We start from the raw sequence: 24,875 nt of genomic DNA, 5'->3' as shown, positions 1-24,875 counted from the left end.
TTTCATATTCATAGGCGCAATTTGGGAGGGGGACTTGGAGGAGCTTAGCCTGTAGATTTAGCAAGTATTAAATCCTTCATTATCTAATCTATATAATACAGTAAATGTTGTTTAAAAATAATTGGTTCTAAAGTTTAAACCTGGAAACATGGAAACGAGCTTATGCAACAACATGATGTTAGACCATGGGTCACCAAATGGGGTCCCATGAACACATTTTATCCAGTCCGCAGACAAAGAACAAATATAATTAGATTTGTTAATAAATGTGTTATAATATTATATGAAATGTAGGAAAGTGTGTGAGAAAAATATGATATCAGTACTTGAATGGAATGTGTGGGGGAGCAGAGCCCCGAAACCTGTCTGTTTAGTATAAACAGATATGTTAGCACCTCCAAGTTAAAAACTGACATTGCGCCTATGTAATCATAATATACTTCAATAAAATTGTACTTCATAATGGTATAAAAAAGTTAAGATAACATAAAATAGCATAACTAAAACAAACTTAATTTTACTAATTAACTATAATAGCTAGATAAATTTAACTTATCTAATGTATACATATATATAAATTATATACAATTAAAAATAATGTTCTTACCTAGATTATTTACAGGCAGTTGTTCGATGCAATGTGGTCAAATATTAGTCTTACAAATTACATTAATTAATTCAATAGTTTTAAACTAATTACGTATGTTTCAAAGAATTTTAAATGATACAAATTTACCTTTGAAAATGTTAAGGTACCTGATAAAACAAAGTTGTGTTTGAAATTTTAGTAGGTACCAAGTTACATTAGTGACTTAATCTTATATAATACTTAACAGACTGGTAATATAACTATTTTAACAATTAATTCTAACTTTAGTACTTACTCAGTTATTAACATTTATCGCAAAAAAAAAGAGAAAAAAAATTACTTAGATAATAATATTTGGACTAATTAAATTTCAACAAATTTGACATTTTTTTCTCCTAATGTTCTATTTAACTGAATAGATTAACAGTCAATGTCCACTTTCACTTATCCTTCCTTAATGTGATTTATAATTTTTTTTTTTTTGTTAAGAATTCATGATGATAGTTATTAGAAACCGTTGCATTTTAAGACTGTGATAAATTTGTTTAAAACAAAATATAGATAATAAATGCAAAAATGTTATTATAGTTTTAAAATAAACTGTGTAGAGAAAAAATATTTTTATAATTTAAATGAATATGTTTTAAAACATAATTAAAATGTAAATTGTATTTAGCAAATATGAAGAAAGAAAGAAAATGAGCAATATTAAATTATCACAGTTTGTTTAAAAGTAAATAAAAATCACAGTATGTTATAAAAAAACATTTTTTTTAAATCTGTTGGTTTTACTATTGTTTAAAATTTTATAAGCTTGGAATGTTAAGCTTAAATGGAAAAATAAAAACTTAAATTAATAAAAATCATCAACGCTTTCCCTTTTTTTTCTTATCCTTTTTTTTATCGTGTTTCTTTTTCTTTTTTCTTCGACTATTGTGGACAATATCTGTTTCTTGATCCTCTGGTTCAGTTATAGAAGGTTGTACAGTTCCACTCAAATTGCAAGTAGTAGAAATATTATTATTAGTAGAGTCAAGGAGTGAACTATTATTAGCAGTAATATCAGCTGGAGAAATATTATTAACTATAGTGTCAGCTATGGAAATTTTATTAGCTTTTATGTCAGTTGTATTAATACTTGAATTTTTAACAGTTTTATAATTAGTATTTGCGGTACTTGCGACTGTAATAGTGTCAGTAGTTTTAGTAGTTGTAATTGAAGTAGTACTGTTGTACCTATGGCGGTTTGAGATCAACATTAAGTTATGAGCAGCATTTACTGCTTCTAAACTATCATCTAACAAAGCATGCTCAGGTACAGCAGTAGCGACCGTTTCAACCAAGGATGGTATGCTGCAATCTGATGATGGTGAATGAGGCACAGAGTTTATTGATAAACTTGGAGAACAAAATGGCACAGAATTATCTGATGGCATATTTACAGGTGAGCCATAGTATGAATTTGTTGAAGAATTTGGAAACTGAGCACTAGGAACTTGAAGATATGTGTGGGGGAATTCTGTATACATTTGTCCATCAGAATAATAACGAGACACATGATTATGTTTGGGGCCTCTATCGTTCAAAGAAGAACACGTGTCCAGAGAGATCCCATGTGATGTTGTAGGAAAATTGTTTAAAATGGGTTGATGAGAAGAATTTGTTAGATTTCCAATTGATGATTGATGTGATGTACTAGGTGAACTCTCTACAGCAGTTTGATGTGATGTGTTAGATATATTTTCATGAACATATTTTAAAGACTGGCTAGTTAAATTTAGGTTTATTGATTGATATGAAGGACTAAGAGAGTTCTTTACAAAATACCTATTTATTTCATTAGGGAAATGTTCTTCATCAAACTGATGTGAAGTAGCTAATAAATTTTGGTTAGGTGGTTGGTATGATGAATTGGATAATTCTTCCAAAACATGTTTTGGTATAACTTTATTAGGTACTTGTAAATATTGATAAGAATGAAGATGTAAGTCTTTATTAAAATATTTATGTCCAATATCAAGTTTTTCTTTACATTCAGAATTCAATGATTCATTATTATCATTAGCAGCATCAGAATAACTTTCACATGCATTTTGTAAATTTTGTGAATTGCTTTTCACATCTTTATTTAGTGGAAAAATAATTGTAAAAGCATATGCAAAACTTTTTATATGTCTTTCCATATCCTCTATCATCTGTGAAATAGACTGTTTTTCAACATCTTCTGAAGTAAAACGATGTGCCAAATGTTTTTTCCAACTCAATGTTATTTGCGTATTTGTAGGCTGTTCATTTTCACAATTGTCTTCTTCAATACTTGGCTTTTTCCCTTCGACATATGTATATAACATGTCTTGATTTTGATTTAATTTAGAATCAAAATCACCACAAATTTCACACAGACACCGTTTAGGTAACTGTACTAATTCAGGTATACTAGGCCATGTTCTTGGGTTTGAAGTTAATAACTGTTTATATTTATACTGTATATTGAAACGGAAGTCATCAAATGGTACAGTGAACTCATGCCGTAGCATTTCTGCATTAGAAGGTATAACACGGAAATGATGTCTGTTGGTGCATTTTGGATACATGCATAAAAATAACTTGCCCCTATTGAATAAGTAGTGGGCTGCTTTATAACCATCCATGCCAAATGATGTACTTGATTCTTTACTTTGGCTTAGTATTTTGGTATTTCTATACATTTCTTGATGATCAGTTGGTTCTGTTCGCGGATCGCCTTTAAAATTGATTGTAATTGTTTGAATCGGTGTTTTTTCATCAATAGAATCAGATCCAGATTGCATTGTAGGTGAAAGATGATCAGGTGCAATAAAATTAGATAAGTCTTGGAAATGTTGGTTTGGCTGTATTGAAGTGCTATTATTTATTCTTTCGTTAAATGACAAACTAGTGCATTGGTTTGGAATTTCATTTGGTGACATTTTTTGATTTAATTCTTCATCGGTATATTTATACAAAACATTTGAATTTCTTTTATAATCCAGACTTTGAGAAGCTTCTAAAAGTTTTCCGTTTGAAGAAGTTTGACTTTTGTTTTTATTTAAAGGCCATTTATAATGAACTTTACAATTTTTACTAGATTGTAGCATTAAATGTGTCATATTAATCATTGACTGTTCTTCTTTTTGATTTGGATCTTCCAACAAACTTGGTCCTAGTATCTGATCATAACTTGAATATTGTAACCCATTATGTGGTGATATGCGTTCTGGGTTTTTATTTTGTAGTCTAAGAGGAGGATTTTCATATCTAACAGATGCGTTACTGTCAGGTCTTGGATACTTATACAAAAGTCCATTATTCATAATTGACGAATTTTGATTAAGAACTCCATCATAGCCATTAATTATAGTTTGTTTTACATTTGGATCATTATCAGTTGGTTGTAACATAGGATGAATATATTTATCATTTGAGCACATGTTTACACAACTTCTCTGTCTATTCTTAAAATGAATTAAATTGGGATCTTCTATATTTCCATGATTTATCATATCTATATCTGATGAAACACGGAAATCAGCAATTGGACTGTAATATACTTGTGGAGGACTTTTATTTCCTAAAAACACCTTTTGTACATGTGCTTCATTCAAATTAATTGGCATTACAGACTGTGTATTCAGATTAATTGGTACTGAAATCATTTCTGTTGGATCTGTATATATTTTTAATTTTTGCTTTTGGTGATGATTAGATGTGTCGGATGGATTTTTAATGGTAGACCAATTACCGCACTTTTCAAAACTATTAAGTGTATTAATTGATTTTAAATCAGTTGATATTAGACTAGACATAGATAAATTAATATCTTTAGGTTCAGCACTGTTGATTCTTAAATCCATGGAGTCGACATCACTAAATTCATCCGAAACTACATCAATAACATCATGTTTGTCTTTGTTAGTTGATGAACCCCGTTCTATAATATTCATATCAGTTGGTCTAGATTTGTTCATTGCAAAATTATAAGAAGGTTGTTGTTCTATGATAGATTTTTTCTTAAACCCATTAAAACACATGTTCATTGTACTATTGTGATAAATGCTACTACCGGAATCATTTAATTCATGTGCTACATCTTTTGGAGACACAGTAACAGGAATAGGTTTAACAGTAGCTGCCAAAGGTATTCGATTTACATCATATGCAGTACCATAAGCTGAATTTGAAACCGAACTTTCACTAGGAGACAAAGCAGCTGTATATGAATCTTCGGGAAATATTCTTGATTCGATACGATTGTAAGAACATGGTCTAGACATAACTGAAGTTTCCAACTGCATATTATTTAAAATTTCAACTTCACTATTTTGATTAGTAACACGACTAGTGTTAATGTTAATTGAATTACATAAACCATTTAATTGTTGTAAAGAAGACTGAGAATGATCACAGTCAATATCATTATGATCATTATGGGCATGTACCAATGACATATCAGGAACCCATGAACTTTTATTCATAGGGATATCAGTTGAGTTAATAGAAACAGGAGATAACACATTTACTACTTCCAAGTCTCGGGTATTTGAATTAATGGTATTTTCAACATAAGGATGTTCTACGTGAGATAGTTTCTGTTCCATAGGCAAAGCATAAATTTGTGTGTTTTCATTTTCCTTGATAGATCGTCTAGATGAAACTAATTTTGAAATTATTTCCTCGGAGTTTCTTAATGATAATAAATGATCAGTCTTTGGACTATTGTTACCTTCAGTATCAGAGCTTGTTGTTTCAATTTCCATTTGCTCAGAATTGTCAACCATTGGTTTAGATTCTGGAGAATATGGTTCAGAATGTGATAACTTTATAGGCCACTGAATGTCACTTGAAGGAGAAGCAGTATCATCCTGATCACTACTTAGATCAATAACTTTAGGAATACAATTGCCTATACTTTCGTCTTTATCACTGACAGTAAAATTAGTCTGTTTCAAATTTAAGACAGCAGTTATAGATAATTCAGGGTGTGATGCTTTTGATATCCATTTATTATCTTTGGCTGAAGTTTCATTCATTAGGCGAGAAACTCCATTTATATCTTGAGAGTTCTTTAGATTTTCAAGTACTAAGTTATCATTATTTAAAGTGCCACGACTAATATTATCAATATTCGAGCTCTGGCAATCAGAATCAATGATTTGATTTGAGTTACAGTTTGATATATTTTTTTCATGCTTGGATTTTGTTCTGCAAATTTTTTTGCTTTTACTATTTTCACTAAATGATGAATATTGATTTCTTTTTGTTCCTTTAGCAAAAGAACATCCGGGTCCATAGGAGTGATGAACAGCAGCACTTGTAATTTCAGCCATGTAATTTAATCTATTTACATTATTAGATAATGTAGGATCAAATCTGCCTTCGTTCCCGTGTAGTGCATGTTTTTCAGATGATTTTGATTTTTTCTCATTGATTTGCAGTTCATCATCACTTGGGTGTTGATTTACATTAACCGGGAATGATTCCCCATTAGCAACTACTGATTTCATTGTTACAACAGAAGATTTCTCATTTTCATCTTTTTTGCTTTCATTATTTACTTTATCCGTTGATGAAGTCGTAAGATTAGTTTTTTCCGTACATTTTTTATCAGCACGTGACACATTTTCTTTGACCCGCAACGTAGGAACTTCTGAACTTTCTCCTAAGTGCTTTAAATTGCTTAAATCATCAATGTTTGTAATAGAACTAACTTGATCGGTTTCATCATCAACAAATACATACTTTTCTGGGGTATAAAAATTATACTTGATTTTTCTCAGCAAGCTATTACAAGAACGTGTAGTTGGTATAAGTGGTTTTAGAGTGTCATCAAAATTTTCATTCTGCAAAAAATAGTTATAAATTAAAATCACAATAGTATATAAAATTCAAGAATTAAAATTTATTACTATCAATCAATATTTACATAAAACCTTATATTAAAATAATAAAATTAATTAGGTAATATGATTTGATTATATAAAATTAAGTGACTTATTTCTTTGTTAATATATTGATAACAACTATGTTGTTACTTTTGTTAAATAATTTTAATTTATTTTGTTGTTTAAAATTTAAAAATATAAAACAATTATAACACAATGAAAATAATCAATATTATAAATAAATAAAAAAGAGCAGATAATAATCAAAGGATGGATCATAAAATAATAGTTTTTTATCATCACTATTCATTTCAGTTATGATATTATTATTTAGAATTTAATGAGTAAAGATATCACATCACAAAGGTGTCTTAAATTATTATAACATTATAAATATAGGTAATTTATAGGTAAAGCCTATGGTTTATGCATAAAAAACAAGTATATTTTTCAATTAATTCCTGATATGTAACCATGAATAATAAAATTATTTAAGAAACATAGAAGCTATAATTAAAAATAAAAATAATATCTTACCCAATTTGTTAACACTTCTTTTCCTGAAATTGCAAATAATTCCGGTCGTAATACTTTCAACTGTTCTTCAATTGGTTTCAATACTATTGGAATATCTTTTCTTGAAGCATCCAATATATCCTAAAAGAAATAAAAAAATTAACTACTTTTTATGGGCTAGTAAATAGTTGTAAATACAAACAGAAAAGTACATAAAAATTATTGACCAAATCGTACTATAGCCTTTTTATTTACAATTTATGTACTGAAAACTAATAGTAGGTAGTTTAAGTTTTACATTATAAAATACTAAATATTGTTAATTATATATTTTTCCAAACTAAACTGCAAAAAATTATGCTAAAAAAGAACTTTTATAGATTATGAGTGATATAGTTAAATTTAAATTAGTATTAAGCATTGCAGTATTCTAATAATCAAATACAATGTTAAAGAATAAAGACAGTTGAATTATTAAGACTTATAATTTATGTTTATGTTTAGTTACCAATTTTACAATTTTGACTGGTACCATTTAATAATTAATAATACATTTGACATATCAATTAATCAAGAATCATTAGTCTGTATGTATGGTTAAAAATATTAAACAAGGATAGTATGTTTCAATATTTTTTTTATATGTTTACTAAATTAATTAATTCAAAATTTAATGAATGAAAAGTAAATTTAAAATAATTTTCATTTAGTATGTAGTAAAATATAAAAAAAATATTATGAAATATATACAGTATGATTAATTTAAAGTACTACTGACATTAAATAAATTAAACATTTAATTTGAAATTTACCTTGTAACACTCTTTAAGTGATAAAGTTGTATGATACAAAACAAAAGTAAGATTTTTTAAATCTCTTTGTATTGTATCTGGTGTTCCGTTTGGCGACATAGTCAATTTTGGCCAGTTAGCCCAATTATATTTTGCATGTTGAATCATAAAATCATATGGAGCATTCAACCCTCTCAATAATAATCTTATATTTTCCAATTCCTTTCTCTTAACGGCACTAGCCATACCCGAGGAGTGAATTATTTTTTTCCACAGTTTAAAACACAAAATATATCGTAAATATGTAAGAAACTTCATTTTTTTAGGCATTGGATGTTCAGACAATAATTTTCTATAAATAAAATATTTATTAAGCAATTAAAAAATTATTATAAGTGAGTATTAATTATTAATAATAAGATACTAACTTAAAAACTGGAAGCATTATTGATCCTAAATTAATATTAACAGAACCATAAAATACATAGTATAATTGAAATACTGCATCAAACATATAATCAAGTTTCTGATCTAAAAAACAATATAAAAATAAATACATATAAAATACATAATATATTTTGTATAAATTTTAATAAATAGTAATACATTAATTTTGTATTATCTTACCTAAAAAAACAAATATCATTGTATTTATTTTACTTGAAGTTTTTTTGTGAGATGAGTTTTCCTTATAACGCCTACAACATATAATTAAAAATTAAAATTATATAAAAATTATAAATCATAAGTTTAATTTTATGATAAAATTTAAAATTTTAAAATTTATATAACCGATATTTTTAAGATTTTGTACACCAATAGAAAAATATTATAATAGTTATACTTTTATTAATCACAAGTAATATTTAAGATTTAGCAATTATTACTTATAATTTAAAATAGTCAATTAAGTGATATTTTTTTTTATTTATCAATAAATTGAAAAAAATTATAGAAATACTGAGTAATATTACATAAGCCATAACAGATAGATTATCAGATAGAACATTGATCATTAACAAATAACATTTGTATCATAAATTCAAAATGGTCAAAACAATTTTTTATGTACAATATATTTTTTAATTGATATATTAATTTTAACTATTGGTTTATGTGATTTAGAAAAACGTATTATCAATTTCATAATTTAATATATAGTTTTAAAAATAAATTTACATAAATATTTTTTGAGTGAAGGTCCTTTTTTATATTATTCAATTTTTTATCCACAAATCACAATATTGATATAAAAACTGTAAGGCATTCAAATTTAGTATTTTAAATATTTAAAAATATATTTTATTATACTTATTGATTTATTATTCCACATAACCTCATTTTAAATTGACTTAAATAAAATATAATAGATTATATAATCACTATTCATTATTTCAATAAAATAATATATTTTTGATTAAGCATCAAATGATATGTATTTTATTATTATTAATGGGATTAGGGATGTATAGTAAATATGTAAAATATAGGATTATACAACCATTATGCTTAATCTAATAGTTTTTGATTTAAATTATGTATAATAAAACTATGCAGAATCATTTATCAATAAAAAATAAGTTATATTTAAAATATTAAGTGTGAATGTTAAGGTTGTCATACAGTTTTTATATCAATATTTCAAAATTTAGTATTTAAGCTAGAACTTACTGAGATGACATTAGTTTCAAATCTATGTAATATGCCAACATTGAACTCATTCTATCATAATATATAACATCCAAAGTATCCCCTCTTATCTGAAAAAAAATTATAACAGTTTATAAATAGTAAATAAAAATAGATAAAATCATGAACATTTTTTATAATTTATGATATAGAAAAAGCAAAAATACAATGAATCATAGTTTTTATAAATATATATATATATAATGGATTATAATATTGATGACATTGCTATAACCGGTATAATGTACATGTCTTACAAACATAAACTATAACAAATTTGTGTTTGGCTAAACAAATTTTGAGTTGTGAGCTTTAATATTAGAGGGGTGAATTGACCATTTAACTTAAACCTAAAAACAATATCTGTGTTTATATGTTGTTTTTCAATGATGTTTTAATTTTTAAAGAAGTTGAGAACATTAACATTTTTATACAGTAATATATATATATATATATATATTATAATATGTATACATATTTGTAACATGTTTATAATTAAAATATCAAAATAAAACACAGGTTATAATATTATTTAAGTTTGTTAATAAATCAATTTTCTTTAATATTAGTTAACAACACAAATTTTATTCTGTTTAACACATATTTGCTATGCTACACATTTGAAAGATTAAGACAACATACGTGGGTATACAATTGAATAGCACATTATAAAAGTTTGAATTGTTTGATTCTAATTTCTTCACAAAATAATTTGAAAAGGAAATAGATTTGAAAATAAATCTTTTATAGCTACATATAGGTACGAAAAAACATGTTTTACAAAATTTTCAACTACAAACTATATATATTTTAAGTATACCACACTAAGTGTTAACAATATCAAATTAAACATAATATAACATACTTTCAAATAATTATTAAATGACACAACATAGTTTTCAATTTTAAAAATAATAAGGTTATTTTTATTTATGAAAAAATATGTAAATTTACTTTTTTAATGCGTTTATAGTATCCTCGAAAAAACATCATGGTTTGTTCTAGATAAGATTTCAAAAGAGTTGATTTATTAATTTTATTTCTGCAGTCAACCATTTCTGGTGCTATATTCCTGTTAACAAATAAAGCCTTATTATAAATAGATGTATAGCTACAACACATTTTTTATAAATACATAATTTACAACAAGCAAGGTTGAAAAAAAGAATTTCAATTTATATGAAAAATAAAAATTCTTTATTTATTTTAAATAACTAATTAAAACTTTGAACCATAAATTAAATTTCACCTAAAGTAATAATTATTTTTATGCTAAATAGCCCCCAAAAAAATTGTACCTATACTCAGTTCACAATAAGAAAGAACCTTGACGTTTTTTACACATAAAGGTCAGGCAATGATCGTCCATTACCCTCACCAAGTGAACCATTTAAATTCATGCTGTGTAGAGTGAAGCCCCCAGGCACAAGTTGGCAATTAAGATTTCTTTCTTATTATGAATATAGTATAGTGTTATAAGGTACTTAAAAAATTAAAAAATAACCATGAATGTTGTAATTTTTTAGTTGACACTTTATAAATAGGTAAAATATTAATACATTCTATTTTTGAAGTTCATTTTTTTATTTAAAACAGGGCATACAAAAATGTGCATACAGGGCCGGCGTTAGGGGAGGACAAATAGGGGCATATGCCCAGTGCCTCGCACATTTAATTACACCTAATACCTATGTCCTATAGGCTATAGGTGACTATGGTTATTGGTTAAATAAGTTTTGACCAGGGCTTGCAAAAGGTAACGCCGTTCCTGTGTGCTTACATAATTTTTAATTAGATAAATACTTTAATATAATTTTATTTTCCAAGTACTTACAGACAAAAAAAATTAAATAATCCAATGAAAAGTTCTGTATGTGTACTGCATGAAATCATACGGCATTCCAACCGAAAACCAGCTAACCATTTAATAAATGACATTTCGACCAACGTTTCTTGACAATCCACATACTTAGGAAATTTTTTTGAACTTATTGGTGTTTTTTTAGTATTTTCATCGATATCTGAATCAACTACAATAATAAAAAGTTTATAATACAAATAATTATAAATATAATAAGTAATATTGCAATGTATACATTTATAGAGTTAAACAATTGATATTTTAGTAATAGGTATATATACCAAGTATCTGTTTTAAGACAATAAATCGTGATTTCACAAAAAAAAGTTAAATTATCATAAACAAAACATTTTTTTTTTGCATAGATATACTAAATTCATAGGTATTAGTATAAAATAAAAGGTTAAATAATGGTTTTGTATAAGTATTTAATAAGAAGAAATAGTTTAAATTACCTATAGTTACTGTCATAGCATGTACATAAAAAGTAATTATTTAATTGGATTTTTTTTCAATACTACGTTTTAAGTTGATCCAACTTTTAAAATGTCTAGATACTGTATTAGTTAAATGTTTTTTTATTTTATAAAATGTCAAAATTAGTTAACTGTCATCAAATTTTTTCATGAAACATATAATTATGTGGTTTGTACTTAAAAATTGTTCAAAGAAAATTATTACATTAAGTTTACTTTAGCAACCAACACTTTTCTTGGATGTAAAATATTTAAGTAAATAATTATTATTAGTTTTAAATTAATTTAAAAATAATTAGTTAAGATTTGATTACATACATAATCGTTAATTACTTAATAAAATGGAAATTTCATCACAGAATTTAAAAATTGCAGATTGAAAAAAAAATGAAACAAAATGTTATGCCATAATAATTTTTAATTGATAACATAACTTTTTTTTAAATATTGGTCAGAAAACCAAAATTACATTATGTATATGTTTGTAATATACAGTGGATTCCGCTTAATGTGGGCATCCGCTTAATATGGTCAAAATGGTCTGGTCCCAATATAAATGTAAATTAACAAGGTTAAAAAAAAGCCACGTAATATGGGCACTCGATTCGGTTTATGTGGGCAATTTTTATTTTATCATAGTGTTAGAATATACACATATGTATTTAAAACACGACTTTTTTAATCGGGTTTCGTCATATCTGTGAGATTGTGTTTATCGAAAGTAATAAAAAGCACTAGGTACCATTTAAATTTTAAAACCATTTTCTGCATATTGTACCAAAAATGGGATAAATTAGTTTTTCGTAGTTTCTATTGTTAATAAAGTTACAGCATTACTATATATACGGCCAGTTACATCTACCTAGCAGTAAAATTGTGAACTTCAGATGAAAAATAAACGACTGAAAATATTATTGTTGTGCAGTGAAAAACTATCCACTTTATGTTACAACAATAACAATTTGATACTAATGATACTACCGATCTTTGGTAAAAAAAAATCTATCTTGTAGTACTTTTTGTCCAGAATATTTTAAAAATAAGTATAGATTTATAAGTATAAAACTTATTGAAATATTCAAATATATTTCATAACCTAATTGTGTGCCAAAAATTAATTCTTAATCAACTTTTAAGAGTACTTTCACTTGAATATTTTTTAAATATTTTTCCCATCCTCCCGGTGTTTTTACATTTTTATCAGGAAAAATGAAAATTCATGCAGAAAGGGATTTTGTTGACTTTTTGATATTTTTTTTTAACCAATTTCGGTTTTTATGGGCAACCGCTTAATGTTGGAAAATAGGGTTAGTCCCAACGTGCCCACATTAAGCGGAATCCACTGTAATTGCTAAACAGTATATAACTTAAATAAATAATAAAATAATAGAAAATACTAGATAAATGCCATGTTATTCATAAACACATAACAGTGGCATACATTGCCACAAGTTTTATAATCAGATTTACAATCTAGCATAAATATTTCGAAGACTTTAACTGCGGATTATGTCAAATATTGTCAATTACTAAATTTGCATAGGCTGAATGACACCAATAAGCATCATCTACCTTGTTATTATATGCACTACAATTTGGTCAGCCTTATGATTAAACAATTGGTTTTCGACTCAGTCTTAAGATGATTTTTATTTTAATCACTTTTTTTTCAGTATCACAACAAATATACTCAAATATGATATACCACAATTAACATGTTAAAAAAATATAATTAAGATTTGGAAGTTATAGGAGTAGCATATTTTTTTTTTATATATTATACTCTTTATTTATAACAGATCAAGTTAAAATCCCTTTATACTATAGTCTATAAGTAATGGCATTTTTTCATATTTCTTGAATTAAAAAAAAAAAAAATTAATGTATCTTAATTTGTCTGTAAAAATCGATATTTTTATTATTTTTATTTCATGATTTATTTTAATAAAAAATGTTACAACTAAAGAAAATATATTTTAATAGTTCAATAATAAACAAATAAATAATTTCATATAAAACATAAATTTTCTTTCTTTTTAATTTTTAATTTATTTGATTAAACAATTTTAATATAATTATATACTAGGTACATAACAATTTAAATTAATAATAATTAAATAGGTACATAATGTATGTAGATACAAATTTATTCAAACTTTTTTGCATATTTATTTTACTTCTATAACTTCTTAGCCCTAATTATAATATATACTATAACTTATTTTGTTTACTATACTTTTTTCTGAAACATTATTTCATAAAACAAAAAAACCCAAATTAATACATTTTATTTTAATAAATTATTATTAGATATAATATAATTATATTATAGTTAGGTATTGAGGTAAGTATACATATTTATTTAATTATACAGAATAGAGTATAGGTGAGCAAAGTATCATTCAGATCATTTGCACTAAGTTCCAAAAAGAACAAGTTGACACAGATATTGTCATTTTTAAACTTAATCAGTAATAAGTTGAAATTTGACACAATAACATAATTTCAAATTTTTAGTACTAGATAAGAGAAATAATTTCATACTCAGAATACAAGGAATAAGGACAAATTTAGATATTTTTGTTTATAATAGTATAAGTTGTAATACTATAATTAAATTTAATACATTTTAGTCTTAAAAACTATGTTTTTTCTATAAATTTGAATATATATATACATACATATATATCATATATCCTTATATCTGAGGTAAAATGTCCAGATACAATTTAATTTAAATGCTAAACATCAATTGTAATCTAATCTAATTAAGTGAAATGTAATTTTAAAAGGCAGTACTAGAGCTGCCAATATAGTTTCTATCAATTAAAAAAAGACAATCACAAATCTAGCATTTACGTAATATATTTTAATTGCAAAAGAAATATTAGAAAACTGAACTATTTTATTTAGTAACTTCCCGTCTTATAAAGGTACATAGTACAACAAACATTTGTGTCTTGTTTAAACAAGTCTAATTTTAAATAAAAGAAATATTTATTCAGTCAATATTAAATGTCAGCTAATAAAAACAAGCTTTAAATTCTTTATAAACTTCATATAAATCAATACAACATTATAAATGGTTAATTTAAAAATACTAGTTTACATCAATTGACCACTAATAAATCTTCCTAAATTCTTTCATTAATTCATAGCCTTGAAAATAGAATAAGTGAAGAAAACATAATCATTTTTTATTATAGTATATTGTATTATTCCTAAACCATCTTGTAATTATTTATAACAAAGTTCTTATAAATATTTAAATAATATAAAAAACTAAAGAAAAACTTAGAACAGAACAATACAGCAGTTTAGTTACCATGCACAATTTAAAACCAATATAAATCAACATTTTAAAAAATATGGTGTCAAAAAAAAATTTAGCTAAACATTAGTTTTGAAATTATGATATTTTGTTCATTAGTTACCATTTTTGGCAGACAGGTAACCTAACAATTGTAACTTTACCAATAAATGGAGTTTCACCCAACATCTACTGACTCTAGTTACCAAAGCTTAAGACCCTACAGTTCTCATTATGTGGAGATTCAGCTATTAAGCTCTCTTGTGGGTGGAAATAGCTAACATTAATGATAAAATATAAATCATATCCTAATTGTTAAACTCTATATTGCCACGACTTCAGAATTAAGTGTTTATACTCAGTTCAAACTATAATTTTGTAATGAACTAATAATTTTACGCAGTCTTAAAAAAACCAGTTACTAAACAATTATTTTAATAATAATAATAATAATAATGAAAATTTAAAATAGGCTTTTTTTTAAACTTCTGATTGTGAAAAATAGATATTGAGAACTTCAATTATGACCCTTCAAGGTACAATAGTGACAATGTTATATAATCTACATAACTATATAAAATAACATGACTTACTGAGATTCATTATCGCCTAGCCGGAATTGTTGAATTTATAGATATGACATTCGGTCGGTAGTTTCATTTTATGACTCACTAAGAAAGGTTTTTTAATATTTATTCTCTAAGGGGCTTAAAGGTGTAAAAGGGGTAAAAATATTATGTATTATATTATATTTATTTCTTGGCCAGATTTATTTTTTAAACTTAGCATACATAGGTACTCTGTTATCAAATAATAAAATATTTTTTATCTTAAAAATATGTGTAGTTTACATTTAATGAAGTGTAAGGAGGTGTAAATCCAAAGCCACACTGTGCAAGATCAGCTAGTCACAAATAAGTTAATAACAACAACCCACCATTTAGTAAAACATAGTTTTTTTTAAGCCTTGGACATGTGTATCTTTTATTTCAATAGTTATAAAAATAGCATTAAGACATTTTATCATTAAGGAAATTAAGGAATAAAATTAAAATCAGTTTTAAATGAAATTAAAAAAGAATAATGTTATTTATACAAGTATCGTCTATATTACAATATTTAAATCGAGATTTAAATATATTAAGTTTTGTGATATAAATTCAGAAAAGTAACTTCTCAGTGGTTTGTATTAAAAAGGTAGAATTTGGTATAGTATAAATCAGTTTTAAAAACAGTGCTACAGCTATTGGGGTCGTTTCTGGTAACACTCACCACGTGGCCACAGAAAGGGCTTTAGTTGATGAAAACATTTCAGCAAAAATCTATGTCACAATTTGTTAATAAATTGTAAATATAATATCCCAATATGCCATAATTGACTATAATAATTTTTAAGTAGTTTATTTGTTATTTTTAAAATTATTTGACGACAAAAATGTGTCAAACTTGATTTCTAAAGATATTTTATAATATTTATTTTTAATTAGGTATTATTTTTTTTATAGTAATTTATTAGTAGGTACCTAATACAGTAATATTAAACTTTTTTTATCTAATTAATTGCATATTAAAGCAAAATATTTTGAAAATTATAACAAACTTAAAAAATGCTAATATAAATACAGATTTGATAAAAATTCTCAGTCAATAGTTATTCATTTTACAGATAATATGACACAAAAATCAATACATTTATCACTCTATTCAGAATCTAAAATTATTATTTGTACTACAACAAATTAATATTGTAATAATATTATATTATAGGCTATTGTATTTATACAGCGTGTTTCTTTTTAAAGGTAACACAAAATATTTCAGTTCAGTGACTTCAGGCTAAATTTTTATATTATTCAGTGTGCGCATGTGCGATATAAGTTATATTTTTTTAATTAGCAATAAGTGTTTTCAAAATCAAATTCGGATAGACAGAATTTTTTTAAGTCATTTTGACCTCTTGGCTCCATGGATCTCAAATCAAAATTGACTGAATGACAACAAGCTAATGTTTTAGTTTAAAAATTGAATTTGTCAATGACTATCATATGATTCAATAAATTTCTGTGCGATTTTGAGTAATTTAAATAAAACATTGTAAATTCTTGTGTAGAAATTCAAAGAAAACACATTTTAGCAACTACCAAAATGGAAGTAATGCGTTGTCTGCAGTCGTGCATAGAGAATGATGGACTAAATTTTAAACAATTTGCATGATAGGTTTGGTTTTAATTAATTTTTTTCTAAATAATATGTGGAATCACACAGAAATTTGTAAAATCATAGGATTATCATCGACAAATTCAATGATTTAAACTAAAATATTTGTTCATTGTCATTCAGTCAATTTTGGTTTTAGATCCATGGTTAAGAGGTTAAGACTTAAAAGAATTTGGTCTATCTGAATTTGGCATTGAAAACACCTGTTGCAAATTAAAAAAATGCAAGTTGTATTGCGCATACGCACACTAAGCGATATAAAAATTTGAAATCATCAAAAAATGTGTATTTAGGTATTCCCTATTTCCTCCTAAAACCCCATATCTGTCTGAAGTCACTGGACTAAAATATTTTGTGTTACCTTTAAAAGGAAACACACTGAATATATATAAAAATCTCATAAAAATATTAATAAATCATTTTAAAATTATAATTTAATGTTATAATGTCATTTAATGGTATCTCCTAATAATTTAAAAATAATTCACAATAGAACACACAAAACAAAGTTATAGTACTGTTCTCATGTCTTCTTACATTTGAAGCTTTACTTAACCCTAGATTACTAATTTAATTAATCCGACTTTATTTCTAACCATTCATCAATATGATGAATACTGTAAATATTACGAACATCTAATCATTTTTAATTGGTTCAATTCAATTAATAAATAATATAATAATTACTCTTAGATAACTTTATTATTAATATTAATAAAAACAAACAATTTTTCTCATTTTTTTTTTTTTTGTTTAACGTTATTGGGATACCTAGTTATAGAACATAATATATAACTATATGAGAGATACAAGGGGGCATAATGATATTGAATAAAATGCCTAAAAAAAGTAACAATAACATTTTTCGTGTTTGTAAAATAAACAAATGGTTAGCATTCTAGAGGTAATATAAAAACTTTTTTAATTAAATGATTGTCATTGTATTTGTATGTCAGTTAAAATAATAAAATAAACAATAAATTAACAATGATTTTTATAATGAGTTTCTAATAGAAATTAATAGAACACTTATTGAGAACACTATTCTCAATTTTATTTAAGTTTCTTAAGTAGATAATAATTGAAATAATACAGTTAATAAATAAAGTAATTTTAGTAATTATGTTTACACGCCGTACATTAAGAACATGAATGAGTGGCAGCCAACATTGCATCTGTTATGCATAGTTAGCCTCTGATACATTTTTTAAACTCTCATTGACCACCTATAATGATGTAGAGGAAGTTGTTTTGGATGTGATGGTCATGCTCTTAGTACGGGGCAAGTACAAAGTTACATGCAAAATCAGACTTAAAATTTGATACAATGGTACCCTTGATAATACAGTTATTTAACTATAAACTATTAATAATCTACCACAGTGTTTCTTAAATACTGGGTCGCGATCTACTACCAGGCCACGATAATATAATACCGGGTCACAGAATTTAATAAAATTCTCATATTATATTTTATTATTTATCATTTAGGTAGTTTGATAATTTGAACTTTTTAGTAAAAATAAATTCATTATTATATTGTTTTTACAAATTAACGCTTCAATTTTATTATAAAATTCTGAGTAAAGTTCTATGTGGACATTCAAATGTGTTTTATTTTGCCTTTTTTTACATAATGATAAATGTAAAATATTTTTGGTAGATCACAAAGGGGAAAATATTAATTACCGGGTCAGCTCGAACAAGAGTTTGGGAATTGCTGATCTACCAAATTATATCCATATAATTAGTGCCAATAAAATACGGAGTTTTATACTACCTATAAGCTATATAGTATAAGCCTATAAATTTTCAGATTTTAAAATCTTCAAACCTGGACATCATATGACCTAAAACCTAAAACCATCATAGGCATAATTAAGAGAGTGGCTGGGTATGCACTGTCTTCTCCCGGCAGACTATGCCTCCACCAAAATCATGCTGGGATAAAAAAAAATTGTGCTGTGTGTACCCTGCAGTACCTTGTACCTACCTATAGATTTTGATTATTTGTTTTATATTTTGTTATTTTTTTATCTTGTAACATAAAAAATAAATGTTTCTTAATGTCCAAAAAACAAATAGGTCTCATGATTTAAAAATTTGTCGTGCCCCCTCGGTCACTAAATTCTGAACATGCCTATGAAAACCATGCTACTTAGATTTAATATTTTGGATAACATAATATAAGATAATCACGGGGATAATCATATAATGACACAGTGCATAGGCGTGTCCATGGGGAGAGGGATGCAGGGTATGGCGATTTTAGGTGGAACCATGAACTAAGAAAAATTGTTCAAAAGGAGAGCTACAGACTTTTAACCCCCCCCCCCCCCGAGTACGCACCAGGTTGCTCCCTATGTGTCAAAGGTCTGGACACGCCAATGATACAGTGTACAATATTATCCAGTCTTAGTTTCTATTAAACAGGACAAACTGAATGACAGGCCCGGACACATCATAAAAAATGGGACTATTCCAGTTAAATCAGGACAAATGGTAAGCCTACATAAAAACAATATCTGCGATTAAAAAACTGAAATTATAAGCAAATTTTTACCTAATATCATCTTACACTGAATCATATTTTTTGGAAATTATTTTGTACTAGGGCATTTATATTTAATTTTAGAATATAATTAATTACCTATTAAATATCAGAGGTGAATTTGAAAGATAAGAAAAACACAATTTATTAGAAAGATCAACACTGTTTGGTGACCTAAAGCTAAAAAAAATTGACAGTTAGTTAATACAAGATTGATATGAACATTATATTTAAATTATTACGCTAATCTCAATTCTGAAATTTACAAATTAAACCATTTTGGTCAAATTAGGTATTGTAATTCATATTAACATACATTAATTTTATTAATTATTAGTTACAAAAAAGAACACAATTTTGACTTTTTAATCATTTTAAAGTGTTAACATTTCTTTCCAATTTCTGTGATGTTATACTACTAACATAATAAATAAATGATCTATCAATTTTAAACTCAGCAACAAGTATAGTTTTCATATACTTTAATTTATACAATCAATTTATGCAGTTACAACCAACGAGTTTAATATTTTACATAATACAGTACCTATCACATTACAATTAGATATATTATATTCATTTATTTCATTTAGTTTTTTAATGATCACCAAAATAATGACCATTGAAAGTCAAGTATGTACTATAATAATGTAGGTACCTACTAATCAAATCATTTGTTAAATAAAATAAAATTGTATTATAAAATTGGTATTTTGCACCGCTCACAAAAAAATTCGCCTAAACTCTAATTTAAGGGAATGAGATTTTAGTAAATTTACAAGGAGGGTGTAGAATGAAAAAGGTTGGGAACGACTGGTTTAGATGCATCTTAAAAATATTTAAAACATAATTTAATTTGTATCAATGTACCTAGGATACTTATCTTTTTTCTTTTTATTTGACCTTGGTAAAAACTTGAACGACTTTCAAATTAATATTAAAAAAGTCATAAAATATTAATACATTTAAATACATTTTCTTTTTTTTAATAAGTAAAATCCATACTTAATTAATGTACAAGTAAGTAAATGATTAAATGCAATGATCTATGAGATATTTAAGATTTCATTACGACAAACAAATGTAATTTTATATTGGTTGGTATATGATGTATGTAGATTATGCTGCTCAGAAAAGAAATGTTAAATTGAATCTTATTGCTCAATAAATTTAAAACAGCAGCCCACTTGTCATTAATTAGGGTGAATGTTGCTGCAGCTATCAACATATTATATAAAACTTAAGCAATAAAAGTTGAAATATCAAATATTCATAAGTATGATATGCACACATATGAACCCAGAGTCCATGAAGTAATATTTTTAAGGCATATAAATCAAAGGTCTATTTAAAAACATTTAATTTAAATAATAACAAAAGTATCTTGAGTATACTAAAATATTTATACCTAATGTATAAGTAAATATAATAATACCTAATGTATATAGTTAAGTATTAATTATTAAAAAGGAACCATAGAAAACTGATTATACTTACTATAGGTATCTCTTCTATTTTATTATGTACTTATGACAAAATTGTCCAAAACAAATGTGAAAATAAGTTTACGATTTTAATTTAATTTGTTAAAATAATTACCCTGGTAGTGGTTATAAAATCAAAACCTTACCTGGGCCTATGAAGAATGAATTATTTTTTAGGACTTCAGTCCTCCTAAATTTCAGCCCTTAGTTGCACCACTGAAAATATTACTTATCTAGTTATCTACATATCTACTAATGGTAAATACTATAACTATAATTGACAAATAAACAGCTACATCAAAATTAAAATTTCACGGTGTTATTATTTTTTTTTTTTTTTTAATTAGTAAATTATTTAAAGTAATTAAATTTTAATTTCTAAATGTTTATCAACAAGATAACAATAAAGAATAATTATTGTTATTCAATTGACAGACACTTAAGCACAATTTATATTAGGTATATAATTAAAATGATACAGTACCAAAGTCCATAGCATATTTTATACTAGGCACTGTTTCTTAAGGACACAAACAGAAAAAAAGGTTAAAATGCAAGTCTAATGCCAAACAGTCATTCACCATAATTAGCTTTAAATGAAAACAACTGCTCTACTGAGACCATGTGTATATTGATAATTCTCAGCAAGCAGTACCAAAAAAATAGAACAACGGTTGACTATAAAAGTGAAATAACAATAAATAAATAAGTACTTCAACAGAAATCTGATGCAATAAACTATATACATCACTTTGTAAAATGTACAGTGGGATTTCCACAGGATTGTTCTCAGTAAATACAACAGGTAGAATGAGTAATTTTTTTAAGATACATATGTAATACCTACCTATATTAAGTATACGTATGCCTGATAAAGAATAGTAACAAAGACAATAAAAATTAAGATTTTACAAAATAATTTCTTTACTAAGTAAAACCAAAGTGCATATTACTGTAAAATGATAGATATTGACAAATAGAACGTTAAAACGTTATACGATGGAATGTTTAAGCACAAGTGTACAACACGAACAAGTTATAAAACTATGCTTGTGCAGCATCATCAGTAGACGTAAAGCAGATGTATTCACTGAGAAACCACCTAGACAGCCTACAGTTCAGCGTCTGGCACAACAAATTGACAATAAAATACTAGCCAACCGGGATTAACGGTGAAATCATGTTTTCATAGACTGAGCATAGCATAAAAAAACACTTACCTGTTTCGCTGTGAATCCTCTTTCGACTGCAGTCGATCGTCGTCATGGGCTCTATGGTACTGATAGACATTGACGACGATGCAGATCCTTCTTCATGTCGGTGAACAGCCATCGCGTCACCGGTGACGTGCGCAACACCTCTCTTTACTGGATACTAGCAGTGGATGTCAACAGCATTTGTTCGCTGTGCAAGACTGCCCCTGAAACGAACGACCGGCGCTCAGCAACAAGCTGTGGCAGCGGTCAACGTCGCTGGTGAAGAATATCGTCTCCGACTGACCGTCCGTCCGACTGAGCACAACCTATCGGTTCGAGCGCTGAACAGTCATTGCTTGCTATAAGTCTCCGTCACTCCGGGTCGCTTATGAGGTAATGGCCGACGAATTGCTGCTGCTGCGGCGGCGGCGGCGGTGGCGGCGGCGGAACAGTGGACATTGGGGTCCAACGTGCGCGGCGACTAACAATTATTGTTTCGGCGCACGACGGCGGCAGCGACGGCGACAATTCGCTCCATCGCAGATTAAAAAACCAAAATGTTCTGTTTTACCGAAAAGGCGAACAAGAACAATAGTAATAACTAATAATAATAATAATAATATCAACCAGCGACATCGGGGGACAGGACACCACTTACACCAGACAGACGTACGTATATAGATATCAGATATACCGTATACATAAATATATATATATATATATAACTACTATATAAGTAATAACGTGATAGTGTATACGCTAGTTTTTACATATATATATATATAATATGTATACAACTTGCGAGCGCGCCATCTACAATGTGCGTGTGTGCAAGAACGTTTATATACAATAATAAAGTGTACACACTTCTTAGTATACTTCAAGTATTTGCGTGTGTATGTGTGTGTAAATGAACATTTTTTTCCAAGGCACTACGGTCGTTTGGAGTACAGACGCGCACGCACACGCAAACACTGTCAAACACGGCGCTAGTGCGCTACGGTCCTACTACAGATACGAGGAGTCGACGATAGTCGACGGGTGGGGGCGAGAAATATCTCGATCCGTACATGCGCAGTGCAGCCTCAGCGGGAATCAGCTGTTGCCAATGGCAACAGCGAATGGCGTTGCTCCGCCGCACGACGTCACACTGCTCTCTCGACGAACGCGCGCGGTTGATTTGATATTTATTATTATTATTATTATTATAGTTATGATTATTGTTACAGTCCCTGGGACATAAAAATAAATATATACGATATAATATTATATTTAAAAACATTTTCGATAACGAGGGGGATGGTTCTGGGAAATGTGTTCGTTATCGAGCGCCGCCGGAGCGCCGGAAGCAGTGGCGGCTTTATTTGACACGATGTCGCGTCGTCTCTGTTATTCGGCGGCGCCGAAAACCGATCGTTATCGTCGAAATATAATATTTTATTGACGACGACTACGCTCGGCAAGATTGAGATACACATTTTAGATTCCCAGTTTAGTTATGGTACCTATACCGTATTTTACGATGGTGATCGATTTTTTTTGTACCTATATGTTGGTTATCACCTTTTGGAACACTAAAAAAGGTTCAATCTTAAACTTTAAAGGTAGTTTCTAGCAAGCCCATATACCGAGGGAGTAGAGGTTCAAACTCCCCAGAAATGTTTAAAGTAGAATCATTTTAATTCATACCAAATTAGATGTAGTTGGCACTTTGGGTAATTGATATTTACAGTACGGCAATAATTTATACAAAATAACCAAAAAAAATAATGGAATATCCGAATATTCACACAATACCAGTTTTTTTTATACATGCATCGCCTTTTATATACCTACTTAATTTTCACTAAATATTTAAATTATCATATTCTAAACATACATCATTTTCAAATTTTTTAACTTTTAATTTTAAATGATACTACAATTTTTGAGAAAACTTGCAAATTTTTAACTAAAAACGGAAAAATTCACAAAATATTAAACGTTTTTCACATGTCTCATTCTATTATAATAGCAATTCATAAATACCAAATAAAAGTTAACAAAATGAATTTTTATTCAAAAAATATGAAACATTTCATTATTAAAAATATTATCATTATCTATTATATATGCAGAATGAAAATTTAAATATATTGAATATTTCAGATTTTTATTTTTATATATGTTTTTATACTCTGCAAACTGCAGATAAGAACTCAAAAGGCAAGAACCTTATAACTTAAATAAAAGATTCCTTTTAAGTTAATCTAAAAACAATAATATCAAAATATCAAAAATACTAGTTAAACAATT

The 24,875-nt window shown here is 26.9% G+C and overlaps 1 protein-coding gene across 4 annotated transcripts in view; it reads right to left on the bottom strand.

Annotated features, from left to right (window-relative positions):
* The window catches only part of LOC132932412 (uncharacterized), a 34,634-nt gene extending 11,127 nt beyond the window's left edge, over window positions 1-23,507 (bottom strand). For 3 of the 4 annotated variants that reach the window (XR_009662867.1, XR_009662868.1, XR_009662869.1), the window contains exons 1-9: window positions 22,605-23,507; window positions 11,320-11,515; window positions 10,440-10,557; window positions 9,468-9,556; window positions 8,424-8,494; window positions 8,225-8,327; window positions 7,818-8,148; window positions 7,027-7,146; window positions 608-6,447 (exon numbers count right to left, since the gene is read on the bottom strand). Coding sequence is in view for 1 of the 4 variants with exons in the window: in XM_060998782.1 (XP_060854765.1) it covers window positions 1,456-6,447; window positions 7,027-7,146; window positions 7,818-8,148; window positions 8,225-8,327; window positions 8,424-8,494; window positions 9,468-9,556; window positions 10,440-10,557; window positions 11,320-11,515; window positions 22,605-22,716 (6,132 nt within the window). In the remaining 3 variants the exon portion in view is untranslated. Of the gene's footprint in view, window positions 1-603; window positions 6,448-7,026; window positions 7,147-7,817; window positions 8,149-8,224; window positions 8,328-8,423; window positions 8,495-9,467; window positions 9,557-10,439; window positions 10,558-11,319; window positions 11,516-22,604 lie in introns of those variants that run through there. The other variant, XM_060998782.1, reaches the window with a different exon arrangement.
* Window positions 23,508-24,875: the final 1,368 nt, after the last annotated feature.

The sequence above is a fragment of the Rhopalosiphum padi genome, chromosome 1 (genome assembly GCF_020882245.1).
Source record: "Rhopalosiphum padi isolate XX-2018 chromosome 1, ASM2088224v1, whole genome shotgun sequence".
Lineage (NCBI taxonomy): Eukaryota > Metazoa > Arthropoda > Insecta > Hemiptera > Aphididae > Rhopalosiphum > Rhopalosiphum padi.
Note: the sequence above shows the minus strand (reverse complement) of the source record. Positions and strands in the feature narration are given on the sequence as shown.